The sequence below is a fragment of the Emys orbicularis genome, chromosome 5 (genome assembly GCF_028017835.1).
Source record: "Emys orbicularis isolate rEmyOrb1 chromosome 5, rEmyOrb1.hap1, whole genome shotgun sequence".
Lineage (NCBI taxonomy): Eukaryota > Metazoa > Chordata > Testudines > Emydidae > Emys > Emys orbicularis.
Genome location: NC_088687.1, coordinates 132049173 through 132071394, shown reverse-complemented (window position 1 = coordinate 132071394; position 22222 = coordinate 132049173). Strand labels below are relative to the sequence as shown.

The window sequence follows — 22222 nt, the reverse complement described above, 5'->3', positions numbered from 1 at the left end:
TCGCCCTCTTGGCCAACACAACAGGGGCCTCCACAGCTACAATCACGAGCTGCTACAGTTTGAGCTAGAGCCCAGTGCCCAAGCTGGGGGTTGTAACAACTCATATCCTCCTTGAATTAGTGGGTTATACTACAGCATTACGTTACCCGAGACACCCTGTAAGGCCCAGCATGTTTGCGTGCTGAATTCAAACACCGGGGGCAGCGAATGGCAGGTGGGCAGTGCAGGTGGCAGGCCAAGAACTGAGAGTCACAGCAGAGGGAAGGGAGAAAAGGGACTCTCCCCATCCTATCCCTCTGAGTGATGCAGTACACAGAGCATAACCCCTTCCTGGAGCGTCTTCAGAAACCCCTTCTGTCTCCTTTCCCTGGAGGCCCTCGCCTGCCGGCTGACACACTGTGCGCGGTCAGTACAGCAATGCAAAGCACACTCAGCCGTGTGCAGCTCTGAGGGCTCAGCTCCTTCTAGGGACGAGTGAGGAAATGGTTTGAGAGGGGAAGGAGCCTGACTCTTTCGTTGTGTTGCATTCTCCTCCACTGTGTATTGTAGACGGACCGTTAGCCACCAATGATCCTCACCATGCTGAATGCCACCGCCATTCAGACCTTCCCAGAGACAGCAGGGATGGAGACTGTAAGTCTCCTGGGGCAGGGACGGTCTATGTTTGTACAGCGCCCAGCACAATGGGGTTCTGGTCCAGGATGAGGGCTTCTGGGCGCTAGCACAATACAAATAATAAATAATAATAACTCTGATCTGCCTGCTCCAAAAAGCACAGGCCCCTACCACTTGAACTAAAAGAGAATCCCCTATTGCTCTTTCCAGTGTAGAATCTAAAACACACAAGTGAGCAGTTCTAATTCCATACACTAGAGCAGTGGTCACCAACCGGTCGATCGCGATCGACTAGGTCAATCCTAGAGACTCTCCCAGTTGATCGCAATCTCCGGTGGTGCAGCGGGGCTGACCACTGCCACTAAGGCAGGCTCCCTGACTGCCCCGCCCCACACCGCTCCCGGAAGTGGCCAGCATGCCCCCGCAGCCCCGGGGGGCAGAGGGGCAGGAGTCTCCATGCGCTGTCCTGCCTGCAAGCACTGCCCCCGCAGCTCCCATTGGCTGGGAACGGGGAACTGTGACCAATGGGAGCTGCAGGGTGGTGCCTGCAGAGAGGGGCAGTGCGCAGAGCCACGTGCCCCCCGCCCAGGCCGGCTCTGGCTTTTTGGCCGCCCCAAGCAAAACAAACAAAAAAAAAAACGGGGCGGCCAGAATCGCAAAGCAAGAAAAAAAAAAAAACCTGCGGCGCGGCCGGAGCCAGGGCGCAGGGGAACTCCCTGCGCTGCAGATGTGCCCCGGCTAGTGGAGGGAGCGGGGGGGAAAGAGAGAGAAGGGGGGCGGCCAGGGCTTCAGCGGGGCGCTGCCACGCGGCCCCGCCGCCTGCCGGGAGGGCTCTGCGCTGCTCCGGTCGGCTGGGAGGGAAGGACGCGGGCTGCCCTGCCGGGCTTGCTGCAGGGTGCTCCCGTCCTCCGCGCCGCCGCCCCCTACAGGGCGGCCAGAGCAGAACACCACCGAAAAAAAAAAAAAAAAGCGGCCGTGCCGCCCCAGGATTGGGCGGAATGCCGCCTCCTACAAGCTGCCACCCCAAGCACCAGCTTGCTCGGCTGGTGCTGGAGCCGGCCCTGCCCCCGCCCGCCCACCCAGGGACCACAGGGGCACGTTGGCCCCTTACAGGAGCAGCATGGGGCCAAGGCAGGCAGGGACACTGCCTTAGCCTTGCTGCACTACCGCCTGGGAGCTGCCCGAGATAAGTGCCGCCCGGCGGGATGCCACACCCCAACCCCCAGCCCTGAGCCCCCTCTCGGAGCCAGCACCCCATACCCCCTCCTGCACCCCGAACATCCTCCAGCACCCCAAAGCCCTGCCCCAGCCCTGAGCCCCCGCCCAGAGCCAGCACCCCAAACCCCTTCCTGCACCCCAATCCCCTGCCCTAGCCCTAACCCCCTCCCAGAGCCCACACCCTGTACCCCCTCCTGCCCAGAGGCCACTCCTGCACCCAAACTCCCTCCCAGAGTTTGCACCCCTCACCCCCTCCTGCACCCCAACCCCCTGCCCCAGGCTCTGCCCTGAGCCCCCTCCCACACTGTGAACCCCTCGGCCCCTGCCCAGAGCCCACACCCCCTTCGGAATCCCAACCCCCTGCCCCAGCCCAGTGAAAGTGAGTGAGGGTGGGGGAGAGCGAGACATTGGGGGGGGGGGATGGAGTGAATGGGTGGGGCTTCGGGGAAGGGGCGGGGCCTCGGGGAAGGGGCAGGGTAGATCCTGGGTTGCCCTTAAATTCAAAAAGTGATCTTGGGCGTAAAAAGGTTGGAGACCACTGCACTCCCACTTTTTTCCTACCTTAAGGGAAAGCGACAGGTAGGGAGGGGTGGAGAGGAGTGAGCACAGAAGAGAAGCCCCCCCTCAAGCCTACATTTTTCAGGCCTACTCAGGAACCAGACCAAAATCATCACCCTTGCCCTCTCACCTGATGTTTTCGTTGGGCGCTTTCCCATGCGCCTTGATGGCAGAGCATTCATGTTTGTGGTTCAGCCAGGCGTCCTTCTGGCAGGTTCGATCACAGTAGTGGGCAAACTTACACTGACCACAGCGGTGGAGCTTCTCCTGCCTTTTAAAGCAGGTGTGGCAGACCAGATGAGTGAGGCTAAAAAGACAAAAGGAGACGGCAGTCAGCACCCAGGAAAAGTCCATCGGATCCCGATCCAAACTTCCCAGCTGGCCCCAGGCTCCATGGAGATGTTCCCAGGGAGGATAGCCTAGGTCCCAGCTGTGACGTTGCATTCCATATGTTTTATGGAAATATGCTAATGAGTGTGAAAATGAGGTAACTGGAATATGCTTTATGCAAAAGGTCTCTTGTAATGGCTCATTACAAAGCTTATAACCTACTGAATATATTCATCCTATTTGTATGAATATATCATTCTTGTATCTGAAACTTTGAATATGAAGTATAACTCTGAGGTCCTATTGTAATTATGCAAAGTGTGGGTCATTAATGGTGGTTTAGAATCTTGATGGCTCATATTGACTAGGACAATTGGTTGTAAATGGTTTATTTACCTGCAAGTCTTCCTGTGTATCTGTGGGCCAGCCCAGGGGTAATGAAGAATGAGGTCTTACAGTGGCATCTGACCATATAGAAGGAGGGGTGGGGACCCAGAGAGACAAAAGATTCCCGCCTTCTGCCAAAACTATAAAAGGGGGTGGAGCAGGACAAAGAGTCCCAGTCATGAGAATATCCCTGTTTACCACCTAAGATGTCTGCTGGAACTAACAAGGACTGTACCAGGGGAAAGGTTTGGGCCCAGACTAGGAAGGAGTCTAGTCCGTGAAAGAAGCTTATTGGAACATCTCTGGGGGTGAGATATTACCTGTAATCAGTTTTTTAATGTATTAGGCTTAGACTTGCATGTTTTGTTTTATTTTGCTTAGTGACTTACTTTGTTCTGTCTGTTATTACTTGAAACCACTTAAATCCTACTTTTTATACTTAATAAAATCACTTTTGTTTATTAATATACCCAGAGTAAATGATTAATACCTGGGGGAGCAAACAGCTGTGCATATCTCTCTATCAGTGTTATAGAGGGCAGACGATTTATGAGTTTACCCTGTATAAGCTTTATACAGAGTAAAACGGATATATTTGGGTTTTTGGATCGAATTGGGGGTTGGGTGTCTGGGTGCTGGAGACAGGTAACCTGCTGAGCTGTTTTTAGTTAAAGTCTGCAGCTTTGGGGGCGTGGCCCGGACTCTGGGTCTGGGTTGCAGCAGGCTAGCGTGTCTGGCTCAACAAAGCAGGGTTCTGGAGTCCCAAGCTGGCAGGGAAAACAGGCTCTAAGGTAATTTCAGCACATCAGGTGACAGTCCCAAGGGGGTCTCTGTGACCGAACCCATCACACCAACCCCATGAGGTCATCACACCCAATAAACTGAATAATACTGAGCAATATATTCCACATGCCTATCGGGAAGGAAGGATAAACATTTCAAGCAAAGTGCAGTTAATATCAATGTCTTTGCCAAGTGCTGTTGCCTCTTTCCTGGGCTATAAGTATGAGAGAGCTTTTTTGTTTAAAAGAGGGAACAAATGGATGCATTCCCCAGTCCGCCAAGCTTCCTGTCTCCAGCATATGCACTTCTGGTTCGTATCATCATTGCTAAAGGGACACCGTTTTCCCGGTAGGCCCTTGTTAAAACATTAGCTACCTGTCCACTGAGAATTTGCCCTAAAAATTCATTTAGTGAGTATTTAGAGGGGTAGCCGTGTTCGTCTGTATCAGCAAAAACAATGAGGCGTCCTTGTGGCTTTATAGCCCACGAAAGCTTATGCCCAAATAAATGTGTTAGTCTCTAAGGTGCCACAAGGACTCCTCATTGTTTTAGTGAGTCTGTCACTCAGCAGAACCAGAAAAAAACTGCCACAGTCAGTGCAGAGGACCTGATCCTGACCTCTTTACACTGGTGTAACTCGAAGGTAACTCCTCTGAATTCAACAGATGACACTGAGCTCAAACCTGCGTGAGAGCCCAGCTGCCAAGCTCTCTGTGGCTCCATGGGGGACATTTCTCACAGGCGAGAGAGAAGCACTAATTTTCACACACACCCCCATGCAATGGCAGGGGTGGGACAGGCAGGCCTAAATCCCTCAGGCTACATCTACACTACAGGGGGGGGTCGATTTAAGATACGCAAATTCAGCTACGCGAATAGCGTAGCTGAATTCGACGTATCGCAGCCGACTTACCCCGCTGTGAGGACGGCGGCAAAATCGACCTCCGCGGCTTCCCGTCGACGGCTCTTACTCCCACCTTCGCTGGTGGAGTAAGAGCGTCGATTCGGGAATCGATTGTCGCGTCCTGACGGGACGCGATAAATCGATCCCCGAGAGGTCGATTTCTACCCGCCGATTCAGGTGGGTAGTGTAGACCAGGCCTCAGTGCACTGGGAGCAAAGAGGAGTGGGAGGCGGGAGGCAAGAACTCCCCCCCCACCCTCTCCCACGCAGGGGCAGTGCCGCCCAGAGGGGGGGGCAAGTGGGGCAATTTGCCCCAGGCCCCGGGCCCCACAGGGTCCCCCACGAGAATATAGTATTCTATAGTATTGCAACTTTTTTTTATGGAAGGGGCCCCCGAAATTGCTTTGCCCCAGGCCCCCTGAATCCTCTGGGCAGCCCTGCGCAGGGGCGGCTCTAGCTTTTTTGCCACCCCAAGCATGGCAGGCAGGCCGCCTTTGGCGGCTTGCCTGCGGGAGGCCCCGGGTCCCGCGGATTCAGCGGCATGCCTGCAGGAGGTCCGCCCGTCCCGCGGCTTCGGCGTACCCACCACCGAATTGCCGCCGAATCCGCGGGACCAGCGGACCTCCCGCAGGCACGCTGCTGAAAGCTGCCTGACTGCCACCCTCACAGGGACCGGCAGGGCGCCCCCCGCGGTTTGCCGCCCCCGGCACGCGCTTGGAGTGCTGGTGCCTGGAGCCGCCGCTGCTCCCACGAAGCAGGTAAAGACACTCACACACTCACCAATGTTCCCGAATTTTTTTTCCCTGTTTGTCGAATGAATAGCTGCCAAGCTGAGGTTTAAAACCTAGGAGTGCTGCCCCTTTCATATTACTTTCATAACTGACTATGAAGTGCCAAGCCTAGAGGTGCCAGGGCTCAGCCCTGGCACAAATTAAGACCTGGTCACCTCTGAGGTACAAGAAAGGGGACATCTGGGGTGATCCTGGGACCATAAAACAGGACAGTGTTTACTGAGCACCCTTACAGATTTCTGAGGAGAGCTACCTCAAAAAAGGGGACAATTCTGGGAAAAACCTGTACAGGTAGCAACTCTACTGGAAGGGCTGAGAAGCTCTGTGTGTGTGTGTGACAAACAGACACATAGGATTTCTCCGGGACATAACCACAAAGAACTTGCCGAGGGCATAAACCACCCATAACCTACCCACCACCATACAGACATGGCAAGAGCACTGGATAGCAATAAATCACCTGGAGATATTTGTAACAAGATGGCTAGTGTTGATATGCGTCACTGCCTTCTAATGGATGGCTATAGCTCTGCTTCACCTGTTAGGTATGTAAGCTGTCTCACAGAAATCAAAGGGGCCACTCATATGCTTAAAGTTAGCTCATGTACCTTGCTGAATCGGGGCCTGTCCGAGTAAAGTGCACACTCTTAGGACAATCCATGGGAACGGTACTGCTTGTTACTATATGACTGAGTACCATTGTTTACAAAGCATTTACCATGTTCTCTCTGCAACTAATCCTTGTCACAATTGTAGCTCCCTCCATCTACCTGGCTACTGTTTACCGCATCATTTTCCTTTCCTCTAAGAGCCTGTCTAACTCCCGGAAAAACAGGTTTGTGACAGTTAGAGTGCATTGCAGACATGATCCTCTATATAAAGAAATATTAGGAGCCTGAAAGTTTCCAGAACACAGGTCGGATTGGGAAATAAGGAAAATGTCATAGAAACCTTATTGACTGTTCCACCTGAAACATAGCATATAACTTATGGTGTGGGAATAGGAAAAACAAATGCACTTTTTTAATGCAGATCACCCTGCGTCTGGCAGGAATTTAAAACATTAAAGCACTAATTAAAAAAAAAGTCTGTAATGTAAAGTGGGTACAGCACCAAGTAGGTAAAACAGGAATGTCCTCTCTGCCATGGTGCTGACAATACATAGTAGTAGACATTGAACACAAGCTTAGGGACAGCCGGAGGAAGGATCCAGTGGTTCAGGTCCTAGCCTGGGACTTTAGAGACATGGGTTCATTTTGTCCTGCCACAGACCCCCTGCATTAAATCATCTAGGGTACATCTACGCTGCAGCCGGGTGCGTGATGTGCAGTTACCTGCGCTAGCTTTCATCTCGCTAGCTTGCTAAAAATAGCAGTGAGGATGCTGCAGCGTGAGCTGCACAAGGGAGTACATGCCTGGAGGTGGGAGGGGTAGCAGTTCACACTGCTGTGTCCTCACTGCTGTGTCCTCACTGCTACTTTCAGTGAGCTACTAGATTAAAGAAGTTTGGGTACCTGTATCCAAGTTGCTATTCACTACCCTGGCTGCAGTGTAGACTTACCCTAAGGAGAGGTCTACATTGTAATCAGAGCACGCATAGACATGCCTGAGCTAATTTTGATCTAGCTAGCCAAATAACAATAGTAGGGAAGCTGCGGGTGTTGTGACGATAAATAAAGATATTAACGGTTGTGAGGTGCTCTCATTCTACCATAGATAGTTTGGTTCATACACAGGGGAGTTTGGAACCTAAACTGATTCCTGTACAAGGGAATCCCCAAGTGTCCCATCTTCAATACATCGGGCTGCTTTCCAATGGTTCATCATTTATTTAGGTCTTCGATTTTAGACTGGGGATATTGCCCTGATTACAACCACAAGTGTAGCCGTACCTCTATTTGCACAGATGAGATTACTCCTGCTCAAAAACGGAGTAAGCTCTACTAGTGCAAATAGCAGCCTTGTCTGTCTACACTGGGGCTTAAACTAGCACTTGATTCATTACTAACACCCTGTTTTGGTCATTAATACTGGTGTCCTGGCTACATTTGGCTACAATTACTGTGTCCACCTAAAATCTACCTGCGTTCAGGAGTTTTGCACTTTCATAGAATTCGTCTGTATTCTCTGCCCTCAGCTGTTGTTTAGTGTTGCCTATACACTGTTAAACAGCTGCCACATTCCATCCCAAAGGCTGGTAGCAGGTACTTCAATGGCTGGCAACTAATGACTGAAATCTATGCAGCCGCCAGTCTAGAAAAGGCTTCACTGCACTGGTGACGTGGTGCTGTTTAAAAAACTGATAATATGAAGAAAGTCAATTAAACAAGTTCCACCAACACAGATTTTTTCATCCCCAAATACACTTTATGCACTAGGGGCCTAATCCTTCAAACTCATATTCATGTTATGATTAATGAACTTGTCTCCATTATTACTTTTTTGTGTAGTGCACCTTTAAACAGAGAGAAGACGCCCCTCCACATACACACAGCTGCAGGGGTAGCTGCCATTGGGCATTCAGATGCAGCCTACTCCAGAGGAAACACTCTCTGTGCTCTCCCATGAAGTCTTTAATTTTGTTGTCTCTTGGTTTAGTTATTCTCTTAATGCAAAATAAAGATCATTCAGATGGAAAGTGTGTGGTTGGTCTTTGTGTACGGAAAACTATAACACATGGGAATGGTCTTTAATCCCAATAGTGGCCCCATAATTGACTCCAGCTGGACTATTTGCATGAGGCAGTACTGTCATGCTGTCTGGCGTGGTTCACAACTGTGAGTGCCTACCTCCGGGCAGACTGTCAGAAAACAGGGCAGACACCCCAAGCTGGGGGTATGTTCTATAATTAGATTTCCCCAAGCCAGTAACAAATGTGAACTCTTGGATCACTGTACCAGTCTTACCAGGGAGTCACAGACAGTTCCCTTAGACTCTCCAGTATATCTTGCCAACCAGACAAACTGGACTTTGTGATAAAAGGTCACTTACACCAAAAATCACACCACATCAGGATGCTCCCAGTCCCAAGAGACCGGTCACTAACCCTAGATCAATTGGTACTCCAGATCTTACACCAAAGATAACGCTGGCAGCCAATTCTATAGTAAACTAACTAAAGGTTTATTAGCTAAGGAAGTGAGTATTATTGAGAGGTTAAAGCAGGTAAACTATATGCACAGGTGAGTCATGGTTTGTAATTTCAAATGGTGGCAGTGATGTAATAAACTGCCAGTTTCCCAAATGTCTTTCAGAGTACCCAGATTATCTGTTGGGATCTCCGCTTTGCATATAGTACATTTCTCTGTAAGAGTCCAGACAGTCCAGAGATCCTGCCTTGAATCCATACTTATAGTGTCTTCTCACAGAAAACAAGCTGACAGGGTCACTACCCACATGGGCTTTTCCTTTGATGACAGAGAGTGAGGAACTCATTTAGAGTCTTTGACCTCCGATCATTACACACAATGACCTCTTGCTTTGAAATTAGCACTTTTCTGTTAAATTTCTTCATTTGCATTCCACAAGGCCTCTTCCTGTTTGATGGGTTATTTAGTTATGGGATATGAACAATGTAAATGTTTGCTATTATAGTATAACAGGATACAGATAAGTGAAAATAATGCACCTAGTTTTCATGAAGTTTAAACACCAAATGCACTCTTCTACATTTAACAATTACTTTGATCTATACTAAGGGCTGGTCCACACTAACCCCCCACTTCGAACTAAGATATGCAACTTCAGCTACGTAAATAACGTAGCTGAAGTCGAAGTACCTTAGTTCGAACTTACCGCGGGTCCAGACGCGGCAGGCAGGTTCCCCCGTCGACTGCGCGTACTCCTCTCGCGGAGCAGGAGTACCGGCGTCGACGGCGAGCACTTCCGGGATCGATCCGGGATCGATTTATCGCGTCTAGACAGGACGCGATAAATCGATCCCAGAAGATCGATTGCTTACCGCTGGACCCGGAGGTAAGTATAGACGTACCCTTATACACAAGTGAATTAACCAGGGGCTTCAGCATGAGCTGGCACCTGGTCCGCCAGCATCACAAGTACCACTCATGGTAAGGATTTGCAGGATCAGGTCCTATATATGTAATGATTGAAATGTTGCCTCATACTGACTTGACTGTGCTCCCAGTGAAATCACTGGAAGTTTGTCCATTGGTTCAATGGCAGCAAGATCAGGCCCTAAAAAAGGAGCTAACTTTGCTTTCTCCTGAATAAAACCATTTATACACATAGGAATCTGTTTACCTATCACTGAAGTGCAGTAGGGTGACCAGATGTCCCAATTTTAAAGGGACAGTCCCAATTTTTGGGTCTTTTCCTTATATAGGCTCCTATTACCCCCCACCCCCGTCCCGATTTTTCACATTTGCTGTCTGGTAACCCTAAAGTGCAGCCACCTCTGGGATCCAATGTGTTAGCTGTCTAACAGTATACAAGCAACATTAAACCATAGCTGAGGCCAGGAAATAAAGAAGACTTCTGAAAAACTGCAAAATTACTGAACACAGGTAGGATTTTAGGTGGCAGATCGTAATATTAGCCAAATGCAACCAGGAGACTAGCATTAACAACCATCATAGGATGTTAGTAATGAATCAAGTGCACTTTGGAAAATTCAAAGGTTAGCAATTTAGAACTTGTCACTGACGTCTTCATATGCTCATCACCAGCCTACTATTAAACCTAAAAGGTAACGAGTAACCTCTCTAGCTTATGTGCCACACATTTCAAGAGGAGTTTATACCCTTGCGTTATACCCTTGTGTTTGCTCTTTAGAACACCTTCCTCTTTCATGCCGACTGGCTGGCGATGGCAGGTTTCTCAGAAGAACCAGCTGTCCCCAGAAAGTTCATTTGAAATGCAAGGGACATTTATATCCAGAGGACACAACAGGTTCAGCCAGCTGGCTCTGTAGTTTACTAGCTTACCGTTTACACTTCAAAGGGTGAGATTTAGACTTTCCTCTCTGAGCACATAAAGGCTTCATTTGTGACTCTCATAAAACACATGGGAAGTGCCAATAGCACAATAGGTCAAGGGTCTGTTTAATCTGACATCCTTTCTTTGATAGTGCCCAATGTCAGATACTTCAGAGGGAGGCAGAAGCCCACCCATAATGCACCTAACTCTACAGCTTTCATCCGTATAGCTGCCTCTCCTGGTCACTTGCTTTGTTTGGAAAAAAGGGGAAGCCATTTCTCTCCTCTGCCGTAAGCCCCAGAACCTTCAGGACCCTTCCACCCCAGCCTCCGATACAGAGTTATACCACGAATGAACTGGAAACTGAGGATATGTCTATGTGCACAGGCTAGCCTGCCTGAGCTAGCTTGAATCCGGTTAGCACTGGTAACAAAGGCAGTGAATACAGCACAGCTTAGGCTAGCAAACTGAGTATGTACTGACGGGCCATGTCGGGCTTGTACTGCTCACACGGAGCCTACTTCAATGCTGTTGTTGGACTAGTTCAAACTAGTTCAGGTGGGTTAGCCTGTGCACAGCTTTTGCTGTGGAAACACACCCTTAACAGTGGTAAGCGGGTGTCAATAAGTCTAAGCATGTCTTATTGAGTACAAGAGAATCCAAATAAACATAATGATATCAAACCTACCAGCCAAAGGCCACAAGCAATGCATTATTGTGCTAGGTAGGCACTGTGATGCACCTAGAAGGGAGAATCCTTGCTCCAAATCTAAATAGACAGGACAGGCAAAGGAAGCATTATTTATTAGCCCTGCCATGAGTGCAGGGGACTGGACTAGATGACCTCTCCAGGTCTCTTCCAGTCCTATGATTATCACCCACCTTTTGCAAATGGGAAACTGGGGCTGAGAGAAACTATGCATGGGAGGTCTGTGCCAGAGCTGGGACTTCAACCCAGAGCTTTCGAGGCCTCATCCAGTGCCTTAACCACACAGCCATCCTTCGGCTCTACTTACAATGGAAAGGCCAGCACAGCTCTAATTCGTCTAGCATTGCTACCTGTGCTGCTAACAACATACGCCTTGCTCCCTCCACTCTAGGTTTTGCAACACAAACAGAGCTTTATTAAGCGACAATTGCAAACAAGATTATAGGCAGAGTGTAAAGTCCCACGTTAAACAGTGGCTTGTAGGATGACAATGATCAGGCATGCTGGAATGCCAACAGTAGGCAGGCTGGCCAGCAGGTGCTGTGCTAACAGCAGGAGCAGTGGGCTGCTCTCTTGAGTCAAATGGCAGAACTGGGTGCTGGTCAGAAATGCAAGACTGTGTTCTATCAGCTGTCAAGTCATGGGGGCAGAAAGGTGCAGCAGAGATTACGCTCCTTGTAAGGCAGCAAAGAGCCACAGGACTGATAAAAACACACAAAAGTACTGTACTGGGAAGCAAGGAGAGAGATAATGCCTGGGAATGGAGGGGTCCTCTCCACCGTCGTTAAGGGGAGCCTTCTTGCTGCACACATGTAGACAGCAGCTGAAAAGGGTTTGTAAAAAATGTACCCGTCAAAGCAAAGGAAGGCTTTCAGGAGGATGTGTCGCAGAAGAACCACTGACCTCGGGCTGTTGTTGTTTTTTTTCCCCCATGAGAGCAGGAAGAAAGTAAAGGTTTTGATCTCACATTAATAGTATCTCTGTGTAGAAGGATTCCAAAGCAAAACTGACATGCAGCATGTATAGGGAGCATTTCACTCATCGCTGAAAAGCAGCCACCTCTGGGGAGGAGCACAGCAACCTTTTAAACAATGCATAACAAAACCACATGAGGTTTTAAAGACAGGAAGTGAAGCAGCAGCCCAGGTCTTATGGAAAATGCAAGAGGAATTTTGAACTCATGTGGCTCTATTATCCTTCATTTATACAAACCTAGTTAACTCATTGGGAGCAGTCACATGTATGTAGCTGAGGGCTGAACTTTACCGATATGCTCTAAGGACCCAATGACAGCCTCCGGAGCAACAACTACTTAAAGTGAGCCAGTTAGACCTCTCATCTGAATTTACACAAACTGCGTAATCCTCTGTGGCTTGGTTCAGCTCCCCTTCTGTAAAATGGGGATAATAACACTTCCCTTTTCCGCCAGGTCTATTTAGATTGTAAACTCTTTGGAGCAGTGAAGAAGTATCACTTACTATGTGTCTGCCCATCACCTCACAATGGAGCTCTGGGCTCAGCTGGGACCTCTAAGCAGTACTGTAATACAAATAACAAGGGGGTGAACTGCTCACCAGCTGGGATTAGGGGAAAATGTCTTTCTTTGGTATAATATAGCACAGTTTGGTGCATCATACAGAGGCAGAAGGAGATCCCCAATGCTCTGAAATACTTTTAGAAACAGCATACCAGTCTAGATGGACTGTTGTGCTGTTGATAGAAGTTCGGGAAGGAAAAGGTCTGTTAGGATAGGAAATCGATCCCATTGCAAACATAACATCAAGTCCCTTGCACTGTAAGCTATGCTGTCCAGATAACATTTTTGAGGGGAGGGGACAATGTTGGAATTATTTATAGAACTGATTTTTTTAAACTGTATTATTTCAAAACCTGCAAGGCTTTGAAACAGCTGCCCCCGGAGTCTGACTATAAATAGTGTATAGTGTATAGCTAGGGATTACTATGTTCTGCTTACACTGAAAACAACTTGGGGGGTGGGGTCCCAATAATAAGTGACATTTTCCAAGGATCATTTTTCAAAAAATAAAAAAGGGGTTGCGGGGGGTAGGGGGGGAAGAGAAAATGGAAAGTTTCTTTTAACAGGACTTTCACTAGCAATTCACACCCCGAGTCACGGGCCTTACCTGGAAGATGACATGGTGGCAAAACAGGTTGCCTGTTTACACTAGCACATAGCACCCCCACAGTCACTAGCACAGGGAGAGCTGAACTGGTAGCAGCAAGGGTAGGAAATGTTAAGAAAAATAATCTAGTGTAGACACAGACTTTTATACCGATGCCTTCCACACTGCTTCCACACGTAAGCCTGCAAAGCTCCGTATATTGGTCCCAATCCCTAGCTGGCGTCCATAGACATAGGTTATGGCAAGTTACACCACGTGGGGATATGGCTTGCTGTGGTCAGTAGATAGCGCAGTGTAGAATACGTGGCGCACTGATAGGATAATACCTACCTCGACAGGGCGCTGTGCGGATTAATGAGGGCTTGTGAAGCTCTTTGAGATCCTTAGCTGCAAGAGACCAAGCAGCCTGTTCATGTCAAAGAAAACAATCTAAGGGCCTGACCTCAGCTGGTGTAAAGTGGAGTCGCTCCATTGTAGTCAAAGGGGCTCATCATAGAGATAAGGATCTGTACGCAAAGATCTGACTGAAGAAGGTCTAGGTCTTTAACATGAGCATAACTGGCTCCCAAGAACACTTCTCCACGAACGGTGTATAATCATAGAATCATAGACTATCAGGGTTGGAAGGGACCTCAGGAGGTCATCTAGTCCAACCCCCTGCTCAAAGCAGGACCAATCCCCATAACGATCCATTTCTAGATGAGTCTGCAAGGCAGCTACAATCTTTAAGACTAGTCTCAATGGGCTGTGTCCCTTTACTATGAACATATTTCAAAGAAAAAAACACCCTAACTAAATAAAACCATTTTATTTTAAAGATAGGGTTAGAACATTCTGTGCAAGCTACTGCTGTCTCTGCCTGAGATAAAACATTCTTCCGGAGGTATTTTAATTAGCCTGCTGCTCATTTAAAAAAAAAAAAATTCATTATAGGGATCCTTGAGACCCAGCCTAGTTCAGCTTTGGCCAGAATGATTAACTGGCATCAAACGACCATGCTTAGGAACCAGGGCCGGCTCCAGGCACCAGCCCACCAAGCATGTGCGGCGCCTGGAGGGGGGCGGCGCGGCAGGGCCCCGGCCGGGCTTGCCGCCCTCCCCCCGGCGTTCCGGCCGGTCGGGGAGAGCGGGGCCCCGGCCGGGCTCGCCGCCCTCCCCCCGGCGCTCCGGCCGGTCGGGGAGAGCGGAGAGCCGCGGCCGGGCTCGCCGCCCTCCCCCCGGCGCTCCGGCCGGTCGGGGAGAGCGGAGAGCCGCGGCCGGGCTCGCCGCCCTCCCCCCGGCGCTCCGGCCGGTCGGGGATTGCAGGCCCGCGGCCGGGCTCGGCGCCCACCCCTGCCGCGCTGGGGGGTGTGTGTGTGGCTTTTTTGCCTAGGGCGGCAAAAAAGCCAGAGCCGGCCCTGTTAGGAACAAATCACTATAAAATCACCTCTTAGTCCTGATCTTGCTTCCATTTTTCCACTGAGTTCAATAGGTACTGCCAGGTACTGCCACCCCTACTCTTAGTGAGTACTACCTGTTTCACAGATAGACCCATTGATTCCTGTGGGACTAATTGCAGAGTAAGTTACAAAATGGGCCTGGCCCAATGCCCACTGAAGTCAATGGAAAGACCCCTATTGACTTTGATGGGATCTGGATCAGGGCCAATGTAAGGGGAGGCAGAATCTGGCGTACTCGCAGCAGCATAGGGCCCATAGTCTGTTAGTCTAATCGATTTTGGCATTTATATAGCACTACCCATTGTGGGTATTTAGGCATAATTCAACTACAGTTGTGTTTGTGTAACCCCCACACCTCCTGAGTGTGGTGTTCTGTCCCATCCAGTTGTGCCGAGACCACTTAGAGAGAGATGAATGAGTTTGCTCTACAGCCTTAACTAAGGGCCCTGTGGCTTTTAGCTCATGCAGTAGAGGCTCATGCATTTAGCTTCAGAGGTCCCAGGTTCGCTCTCGCCCGCCAACGACCGGGGTCTGCCGGTGTTATATTTGCAGTTACATTTTAAAATAGCAGCTCTTGCAATGACATGTTAAAATGCAAAATAAAAATCTAGGGACTAAATCCATAAAGGGATTAGGTATCGCAATGCTCAGTGTTGCAGCATCTAACTTTTAGATGTCCTGCCATCCAGTGGAATCCACAGGCCCGAGCTCTGCACCCAGACTTTCTATACAATGAATGGGGAGAGATAGGTGCCTAAGAATGAAATCCACAAAGACCAGCACGTTGAGCAGGGAACCACCTAAGCTAACCAATAGCAGATGCCAAGGAAAGGGTGTGACCTAAGCCCCGCCCCTCTCAGGGAGTTAGCGCCTAAATCCTTTTGTGGATCTGGGCCTCCACCTCTATGTTGTCATTGTGATAGGTTCATAGACATGTTCCCCACAGACGCTGCACTGGCGGGGAAAGAGGAAGTGAAAAGATGCAAACACAAACAACTCCACACATTAGTTTTCTACTCTTTCCATTCAATAGCTCATTTTCATGCCAGGTAACATGGAGCTGCCAAGCAAAAATGTGAGTGATTTAAAATAGCCCAGATGACGAGAGTTAAAAAGCACAGTGAAAGGTTAGATCAGGGGTAGGCAACCTATGGCATGCGTGCCGAAGGCGGCACGCGAGCTGATTTTCAGTGGCACTCACACTGCCCGGGTCCTGGCCAGCAGTCCGGGGGACTCTGCATTTTAATTTAATTTTAAATGAAGCTTCTTAAACATTTTAAAAACCTCATTTACTTTACATACAACAATAGTTTAGTTACATATTATAGACTTATAGAAAGAGACCTTCTAAAAACGTTAAAATGTATTACTGGCACATGAAACCTTAAATTAGAGTGAATAAATGAAGACTCGGCACATCACTTCTGAAAGGTTGCCGACCCCTGGTTAGATGCTACCCGTGACCTCATTCAAAGAAACCATTTGTTCGTGGAAGGCTTTAATAGGTAAGATCACATCCTATCTTTGTTCCATGTGCAGAACCCCCACTGAAATGAATGGCAGTTTTGAGCAAAATTCAATCCCAGAATTCATTTTTGTGCTGCACTTGAGGAAAGTTTAGACTTTTACTAAGTGCAGAACGAAAAAGGGCAGCTGAAGGTTAGTTTCACATTTAAGAATTTTGGGCCAACTGCTGCTCTCAGTTACACCAATATAAATGTGGAGTAATTTCATTGATGTCAAATCCAGAGTAACTCTATTATCTCGTATTCATTGGGCCCGAGAAAGAGTGAGAATGACTCTGCTGGCCAGTGTTTAGGGCACTCGCCTGGGAGAACCAGCTTCCAGTTCCTGCCCTGATGAGTATTTAAGGATTTCATACAAAGTGGAACAGCTTCACCAGGAGAGACTGAGAAACCCCCAGGCCAGAATGACCTTTAGCCCAAGGGTTAGGGCACTCGCATGGGAATTGGAGACATGGGTGCAAGTCCTTGCAAAGAGGATTTGAACCAAGGCCTTTCACATCTCAGCTGAGTACCCTAACCCCTGGCCCACTGCATATGTGCATAATCATCACCTGAGCTTTATGATGGGCCTGATCTGCTGTGCTCTTAGGTGGCATCTGAAAATGCCCATCGGACCAGGCCCCACAGACCACATAGGCAGGAGAAATGCCTAGTTTGAGGATCCCACTGGTGCTTAAGCACGAGCTAGACACTTGGCACCAGGAATCAGGAAGCTTTGTGCATGCCCATTGGTGGGAATTTAGGTGCCTAAGGGATTTTAACAGCAAAAATTGGCATCTACAGAGGGAGGCAGCATCTGAGCAGGGGTTTTGAAGATCTAAATTTTGGACTTAGGTGCCTAACATGGCAGTTAGGTGCCTAAATCCCTTTGCAGATCTAGCCCTCAACATCCACATCCGCAAGAGAAGTTGATCAAATATTATTCATGTAAAAATAAGAAGCTCACGACAGGTAACACAACTGGAAAATGCATCTTCATCAGGATTCACTTTGGGGTTTCGTCAATATCGCAGGAAAGTTACAGAAATCCAATCTCTCCTCTCAAAGATGACTGCACCAGCCCAGCCCATTAATTCAGCCACTGGCAAGTACAACACCATTTTAAAGCAGGCCCAGTGCTGCCAAGTTCTATGTACTAGGCCATTTGTTTGGGGGCAACTGGCTATAAAGGGGCACAGGATGAAAGAATCTCAAGCTATTACAAACTATCAGTGGCATGAATGTATCTACTGCCTTTCAGCATTAGTGCCCTCTCTATGTATATAGTCAAAGGGGTTATATGTGAAAACAAAGCATAATGGCATATTGTACCTGCATCATACAGTATATAGTGGAAGCCTCCTATAGCAAAGTCAGTTAGAGGTTCATTGTAACTGGAATTGCAGCTTGCACACTGCAATCCACTTGAATAATTCGCTGGGGACCAATCTTGAGAGGCGCTGAGCTCCTTCCACTCCCTCTGCTCTCAATGGAAGCTGAAGGCGCTGAGCACCTTCCAAGATCATGTCCCGGAAGCAGGTTGCACTGTATTTAAAACAGGCAAGCAGACTGACTATCCCATCCTAGCAAGAGGACAGCCGCTGTGACCTGCATCTCCACAGAATGACTCACAGTGGAGCGCTGCTGACTGCGATTCTGAGCTTTTCTTGATGCTATCCAGACTCTAATGAAGCCTTCACCGACTGCAGCCAGATCGGGCTTCACAAGTAGCACAGATTGGTTTTTTGCTGTGTAATAACTTCTCTCTTACCTGTCAAAAACTACCGCAGCGTAGGCTGGCTCCGCGAAGATGACATCCCCAGCCCAGAATTCCTTGGCTGCTTTCAACCCCCTGCCTTTGCCTTCTGAAGTGAACACTTCCACCATCTCCATTTCCCCTGGTGTCATGTCAGGGAAACCAGGCTTGCAACGCAGGTCTCCCACTGTGAGCCAGGTCCCTTGTCACTCCTGCTTTTTCAACACCTTTGGGTTGCCACAGACCAATCCTAGAAATAGATGGTCCCCATCACACCCACCTACATGAGGCTGTACCATTTTCCACTTGTGGGGGGAGCTTTTTACTTCATATAGTTGTAAGCCCAGAAATCAAAGGGGCTGGTCCTGCGTGACCAGCACTGTTTGCTTCATTAGGATAAGCCCGTCTGAAAAACACGACGGAATTATTTTCCCAAGCTGAAAGCATTTGTATAGGTTATGGCCACAGAGTCTAATTAACCCTCTTCCATTGGAAAGAGCACGTATTTTCTTTAGGAGGGTATTTTTAGAAACCACATGCTTCTGTCTGTCAGGAGCCAACAGCTGAGACAGTGGTAAGTGGTGGGCTGGTGTGTGTCCCTTGCACTGTCATCTGGTCTCTTTCAGTAAGGAAACAATGCTGCTTCCCCCCGCCCCCCCCCCCCGTGAGATTTACAGTAGGAGAGAGGGGGCCGTAGTCAAATACGTGCCCCGAGTGCTGCTGGAGAAGACAGGCCTGGAAAAGTCGCTTTTCAAATGCCAGCCAAGCAGCTCATAGAAGCATGGAGAATATGCTGGAAGGACTGCAGAAACTTGGCGTCTCTTTCAGCGTAGGCTTGCCATGTAAGCTATTCCCTCCGGTGTTTAATAGGCTAAGCTCAATGAAAATAACATGCCGGAGGACTAAATTCACCCAAGTTCCTCTCCGCTGAATTGGATGGATGAACTGGGCCCACAGAGCACGAGAGGAAGAGAATTATTACCAGGGAGTTCAATTAAATTACAAAAATGGGGACCAGTTTCTGCTCTCCCTTTACAGCAACTGTAGTAAAGTGGTCATCAAGGGGTTAATTGGGTTACTCAGAGTTTTAGGGGTTGGTGCCATGCTCCACCCCTACCCCTCACTGGTTAGTTAGTGGGAGTTTCCCCCAGCTGTGTTAGGGGGCATGCATTTAATAAAGCAGCAAGTTCCTAGCCTGCAGTCCTGAGAGTAGGCTTGTTTTTGCTGCATTGAGTGGTCCCTTTACAAACCCAGTCAGTGTAAATCCAGAACAACTTCACTGAGGTTGGCGGGGTTGCTCCACATTCACACTGCTGTCGCTGAGGCGAAGAATGTGGCCCTGGACTCTCAATCAGCTAAATACTGCTATTTAGCATCTTACAGTTCTTCAATGAGACTTTGCACTTTTAAAGTTCATGGTAACCTCACATGCCCATCACATTGGTATCTGAGCCCATTTCATCCCAGGGTCTCAAAGTGCTTTATAAACACTCATGGATTTAGTATCCCCGTTTCCCTGAGAGGCAGGTAAGAATTATACACTTTAACTGATGGGGAAACAAAGGCACAGAGAGATGACGTGGTTAATTCCTCTGAGTGACCCCCAGCCCCTTGAGGATGAACTCTGTCTAACTAGGGTTGTATGTAATGAGCCAGGGAGAGAGAAAGAGAGTATGTGTACACACCCCTGCCATCTTCTGGACAATCTCAGAACTGCTCAGTTGTGCATCATAGACTCGGGCCCAAGTCTAGAGCCTTGCATGTGCCCAGTGTTCCTATTGTGCATTGACATGTGAGTGTATCCATCTCCAAGTAGTTCTTGGGGAGGTTCCTGTGGTGATCTGGATTTGTGTGAGGGACCTGCCAAAACCACTCAACTCCCCGCCACACTCCTAACCTCTGCTTACTGTAGGAATCCTGCCCTTGGGAAGCAATGAATGGAAACATTTAACAGACAAAAATCACTTTATTTCTCATATTTTAAAATATGTTATCAACACAACGGTCTAACTTGGGTTTTTATCAGTAACTATCTAGCAGTAGAGCACACAAGAGCTTGGCTGGATTAAAAATAAACAACTTCCCTTTGGAAGGCAGACAGGAGCTGCTACATGAAGGGCCTACTTACTAGCTAGGGACTTATGAAGATCTCTGCTGGACAGTGCAGGGCACTTCTTGTGCCATCCCACCATCTTGTGCTCCTATGCAAGGACTGGGCACAACCTGACCCTTTCTGTTTTGCAATTGCAATGTGTAATCCGGGGGCCTTTGTCTGCTAGTTTCCCCTTGCAGCAGGATGAAGACCTACTGTAACACTCTATACCTTGGGGGAGTGCTCTGTAACCCCCCCCCCCATTCCTCATTTATATATAATTGTGATCTCGCATATAAAGCATGCCATGTAAGGTATCAGGGGAAAGGATATGATCTGCTGAAAGTCACTGTTCTATCTAAATATGTATATCATTAGTGCATATGAAGTTATGAAATTGTGTTGTATGGTTGGGTGACTGGGCAACAAAATGGCAGATGAAATTCAATGTTGATAAATGCTAACTAATGCACATTGGAAAATGTAATCCCAACTATACATATAAAATGACGGGGTCTAAATTAGCTATTACCACTCAAGAAAGAGATCTTGGAGTCATTGTGGATAGTTCTCTGAAAACATCCACTCAATGTGCAGCGGCAGTCAAAAAAGTGAACAGAATGCTGGGAATCATTAAGAAAGGGATAGACAATAACACAGAAAATATCATATTGCCTCTATATAAATGCATGGTACACCCACATTTTGAATACTGTGTGTAGTTCTGGTCGCCCCATCTCAAAAAAGATATATTGGAATTGGAAAAGATTAAGAAAAGGGCAACAAAAATGATTAGGGGTATGGAATGGCATTTGTATGAGGAGAGATTAATAAGACTGGGACTTTTCAGCTTGGAAAAGAGACGACTAAGGGGGGATATGATCGAAGTCTATAAAATCATGACTGGTGTGGAGAAAGTAAATAAGGAAGTGTTATTTACTCCTCATAACACAAGTCACTAAATGAAATTAATAGGCAGCAGATTTAAAACAAACAAAAGGAAGTATTTTTTCACACAACGGACAGTCAACCTGTGGAACTCCTTGCCAGAGGATGTTGTGAAGGCTGTGTTGCAGAGTGGGAGGGGGGGGATTTGGGGTTTAAAAGCCAGTCAGGCAGCTCAATCTGGAGCTGGCAAGCCAGGGAGCAGGACATACCCTGGGAGCTCCCAGGGAGGACCGGAGTGGAGCCAGTATCGAGACAGTAAGCAAAGGGAGCCACAGCACCCATTGGAGGGGACAAGGACCAAAAGCCTGAAGGTGACGTCCCCCAGAGTCGGGCAGCAGCCAGATGGGAGGTGGACTGGAGCACAGAGTGACCCAGGGAAGCTGACGGGAAGCTGCACACCACACGAACACAGGTGAGCAGCTGAGTCAGCCTCACAGGGCCATGGGTCTGAACCCGGAGGAGAAAGGCAGGCCTGGGCTCCCCTGCTCCCACCCAGATGGCAGCCACTAGGCGGGACTGCCACCACCTTGAACTATTGCCACTAGGCGGGACTGACGCCTCCGTGGATTACCGCTACCAGGCATAACAGCCACTGTAGTGAACTATGACCACTAGGCAGGAGCACCCTGCAACACCCCCAGTCACACTTCTATTCAGGTTCTTATACCATGCCCGTCACCGTGGTTTCAGAGGGCCTGGGAGAAGTGCTAGTTTGTAGTAACTGAGCCACATTTTGCTTTCACTTAGACACATGCAACCCCTCTGACTCCATTTCAAAAACATCCTCTGCTTGGTCACTGCATGATTTATTATATCAATCAATAATAAGCTACAATATTCATTAACACATGAAAAAGAGTGAGTCAGGGGAACCAAGCAAGGACTTGCCAGCATTTACAGAAAGCATAAGACCTGATCCTCTGTGGAGGTGAACATCCTCCATTCCCATTGCAGTTAATGGAGATAAAGACAGAAAAGCCCCTCACTTTAGCATTCCTTTAAAGTTTTTCTCTCTCTCTAGAAGTGCTGTAAAAGAAATTGTACTGGGTCATCTACTTCAGACCTATTGATAAAAGCCCGAACGAGGTAGGAAGCCTACTGCGATTA

The 22222-nt window shown here is 48.4% G+C and overlaps 1 protein-coding gene across 2 annotated transcripts in view; it reads right to left on the bottom strand.

Moving 5' to 3' along the window:
- Positions 1 to 18227, bottom strand: part of SMYD1 (SET and MYND domain containing 1) — a 45056-nt gene extending 26829 nt beyond the window's left edge. For both annotated transcript variants that reach the window (XM_065405372.1, XM_065405373.1), the window contains exons 1-2: positions 18091 to 18227; positions 2522 to 2698 (exon numbers count right to left, since the gene is read on the bottom strand). In XM_065405372.1, the coding sequence (XP_065261444.1) occupies positions 2522 to 2698; positions 18091 to 18227 (314 nt within the window). The remainder of the gene's footprint in view (positions 1 to 2521; positions 2699 to 18090) is intronic.
- Positions 18228 to 22222: the final 3995 nt, after the last annotated feature.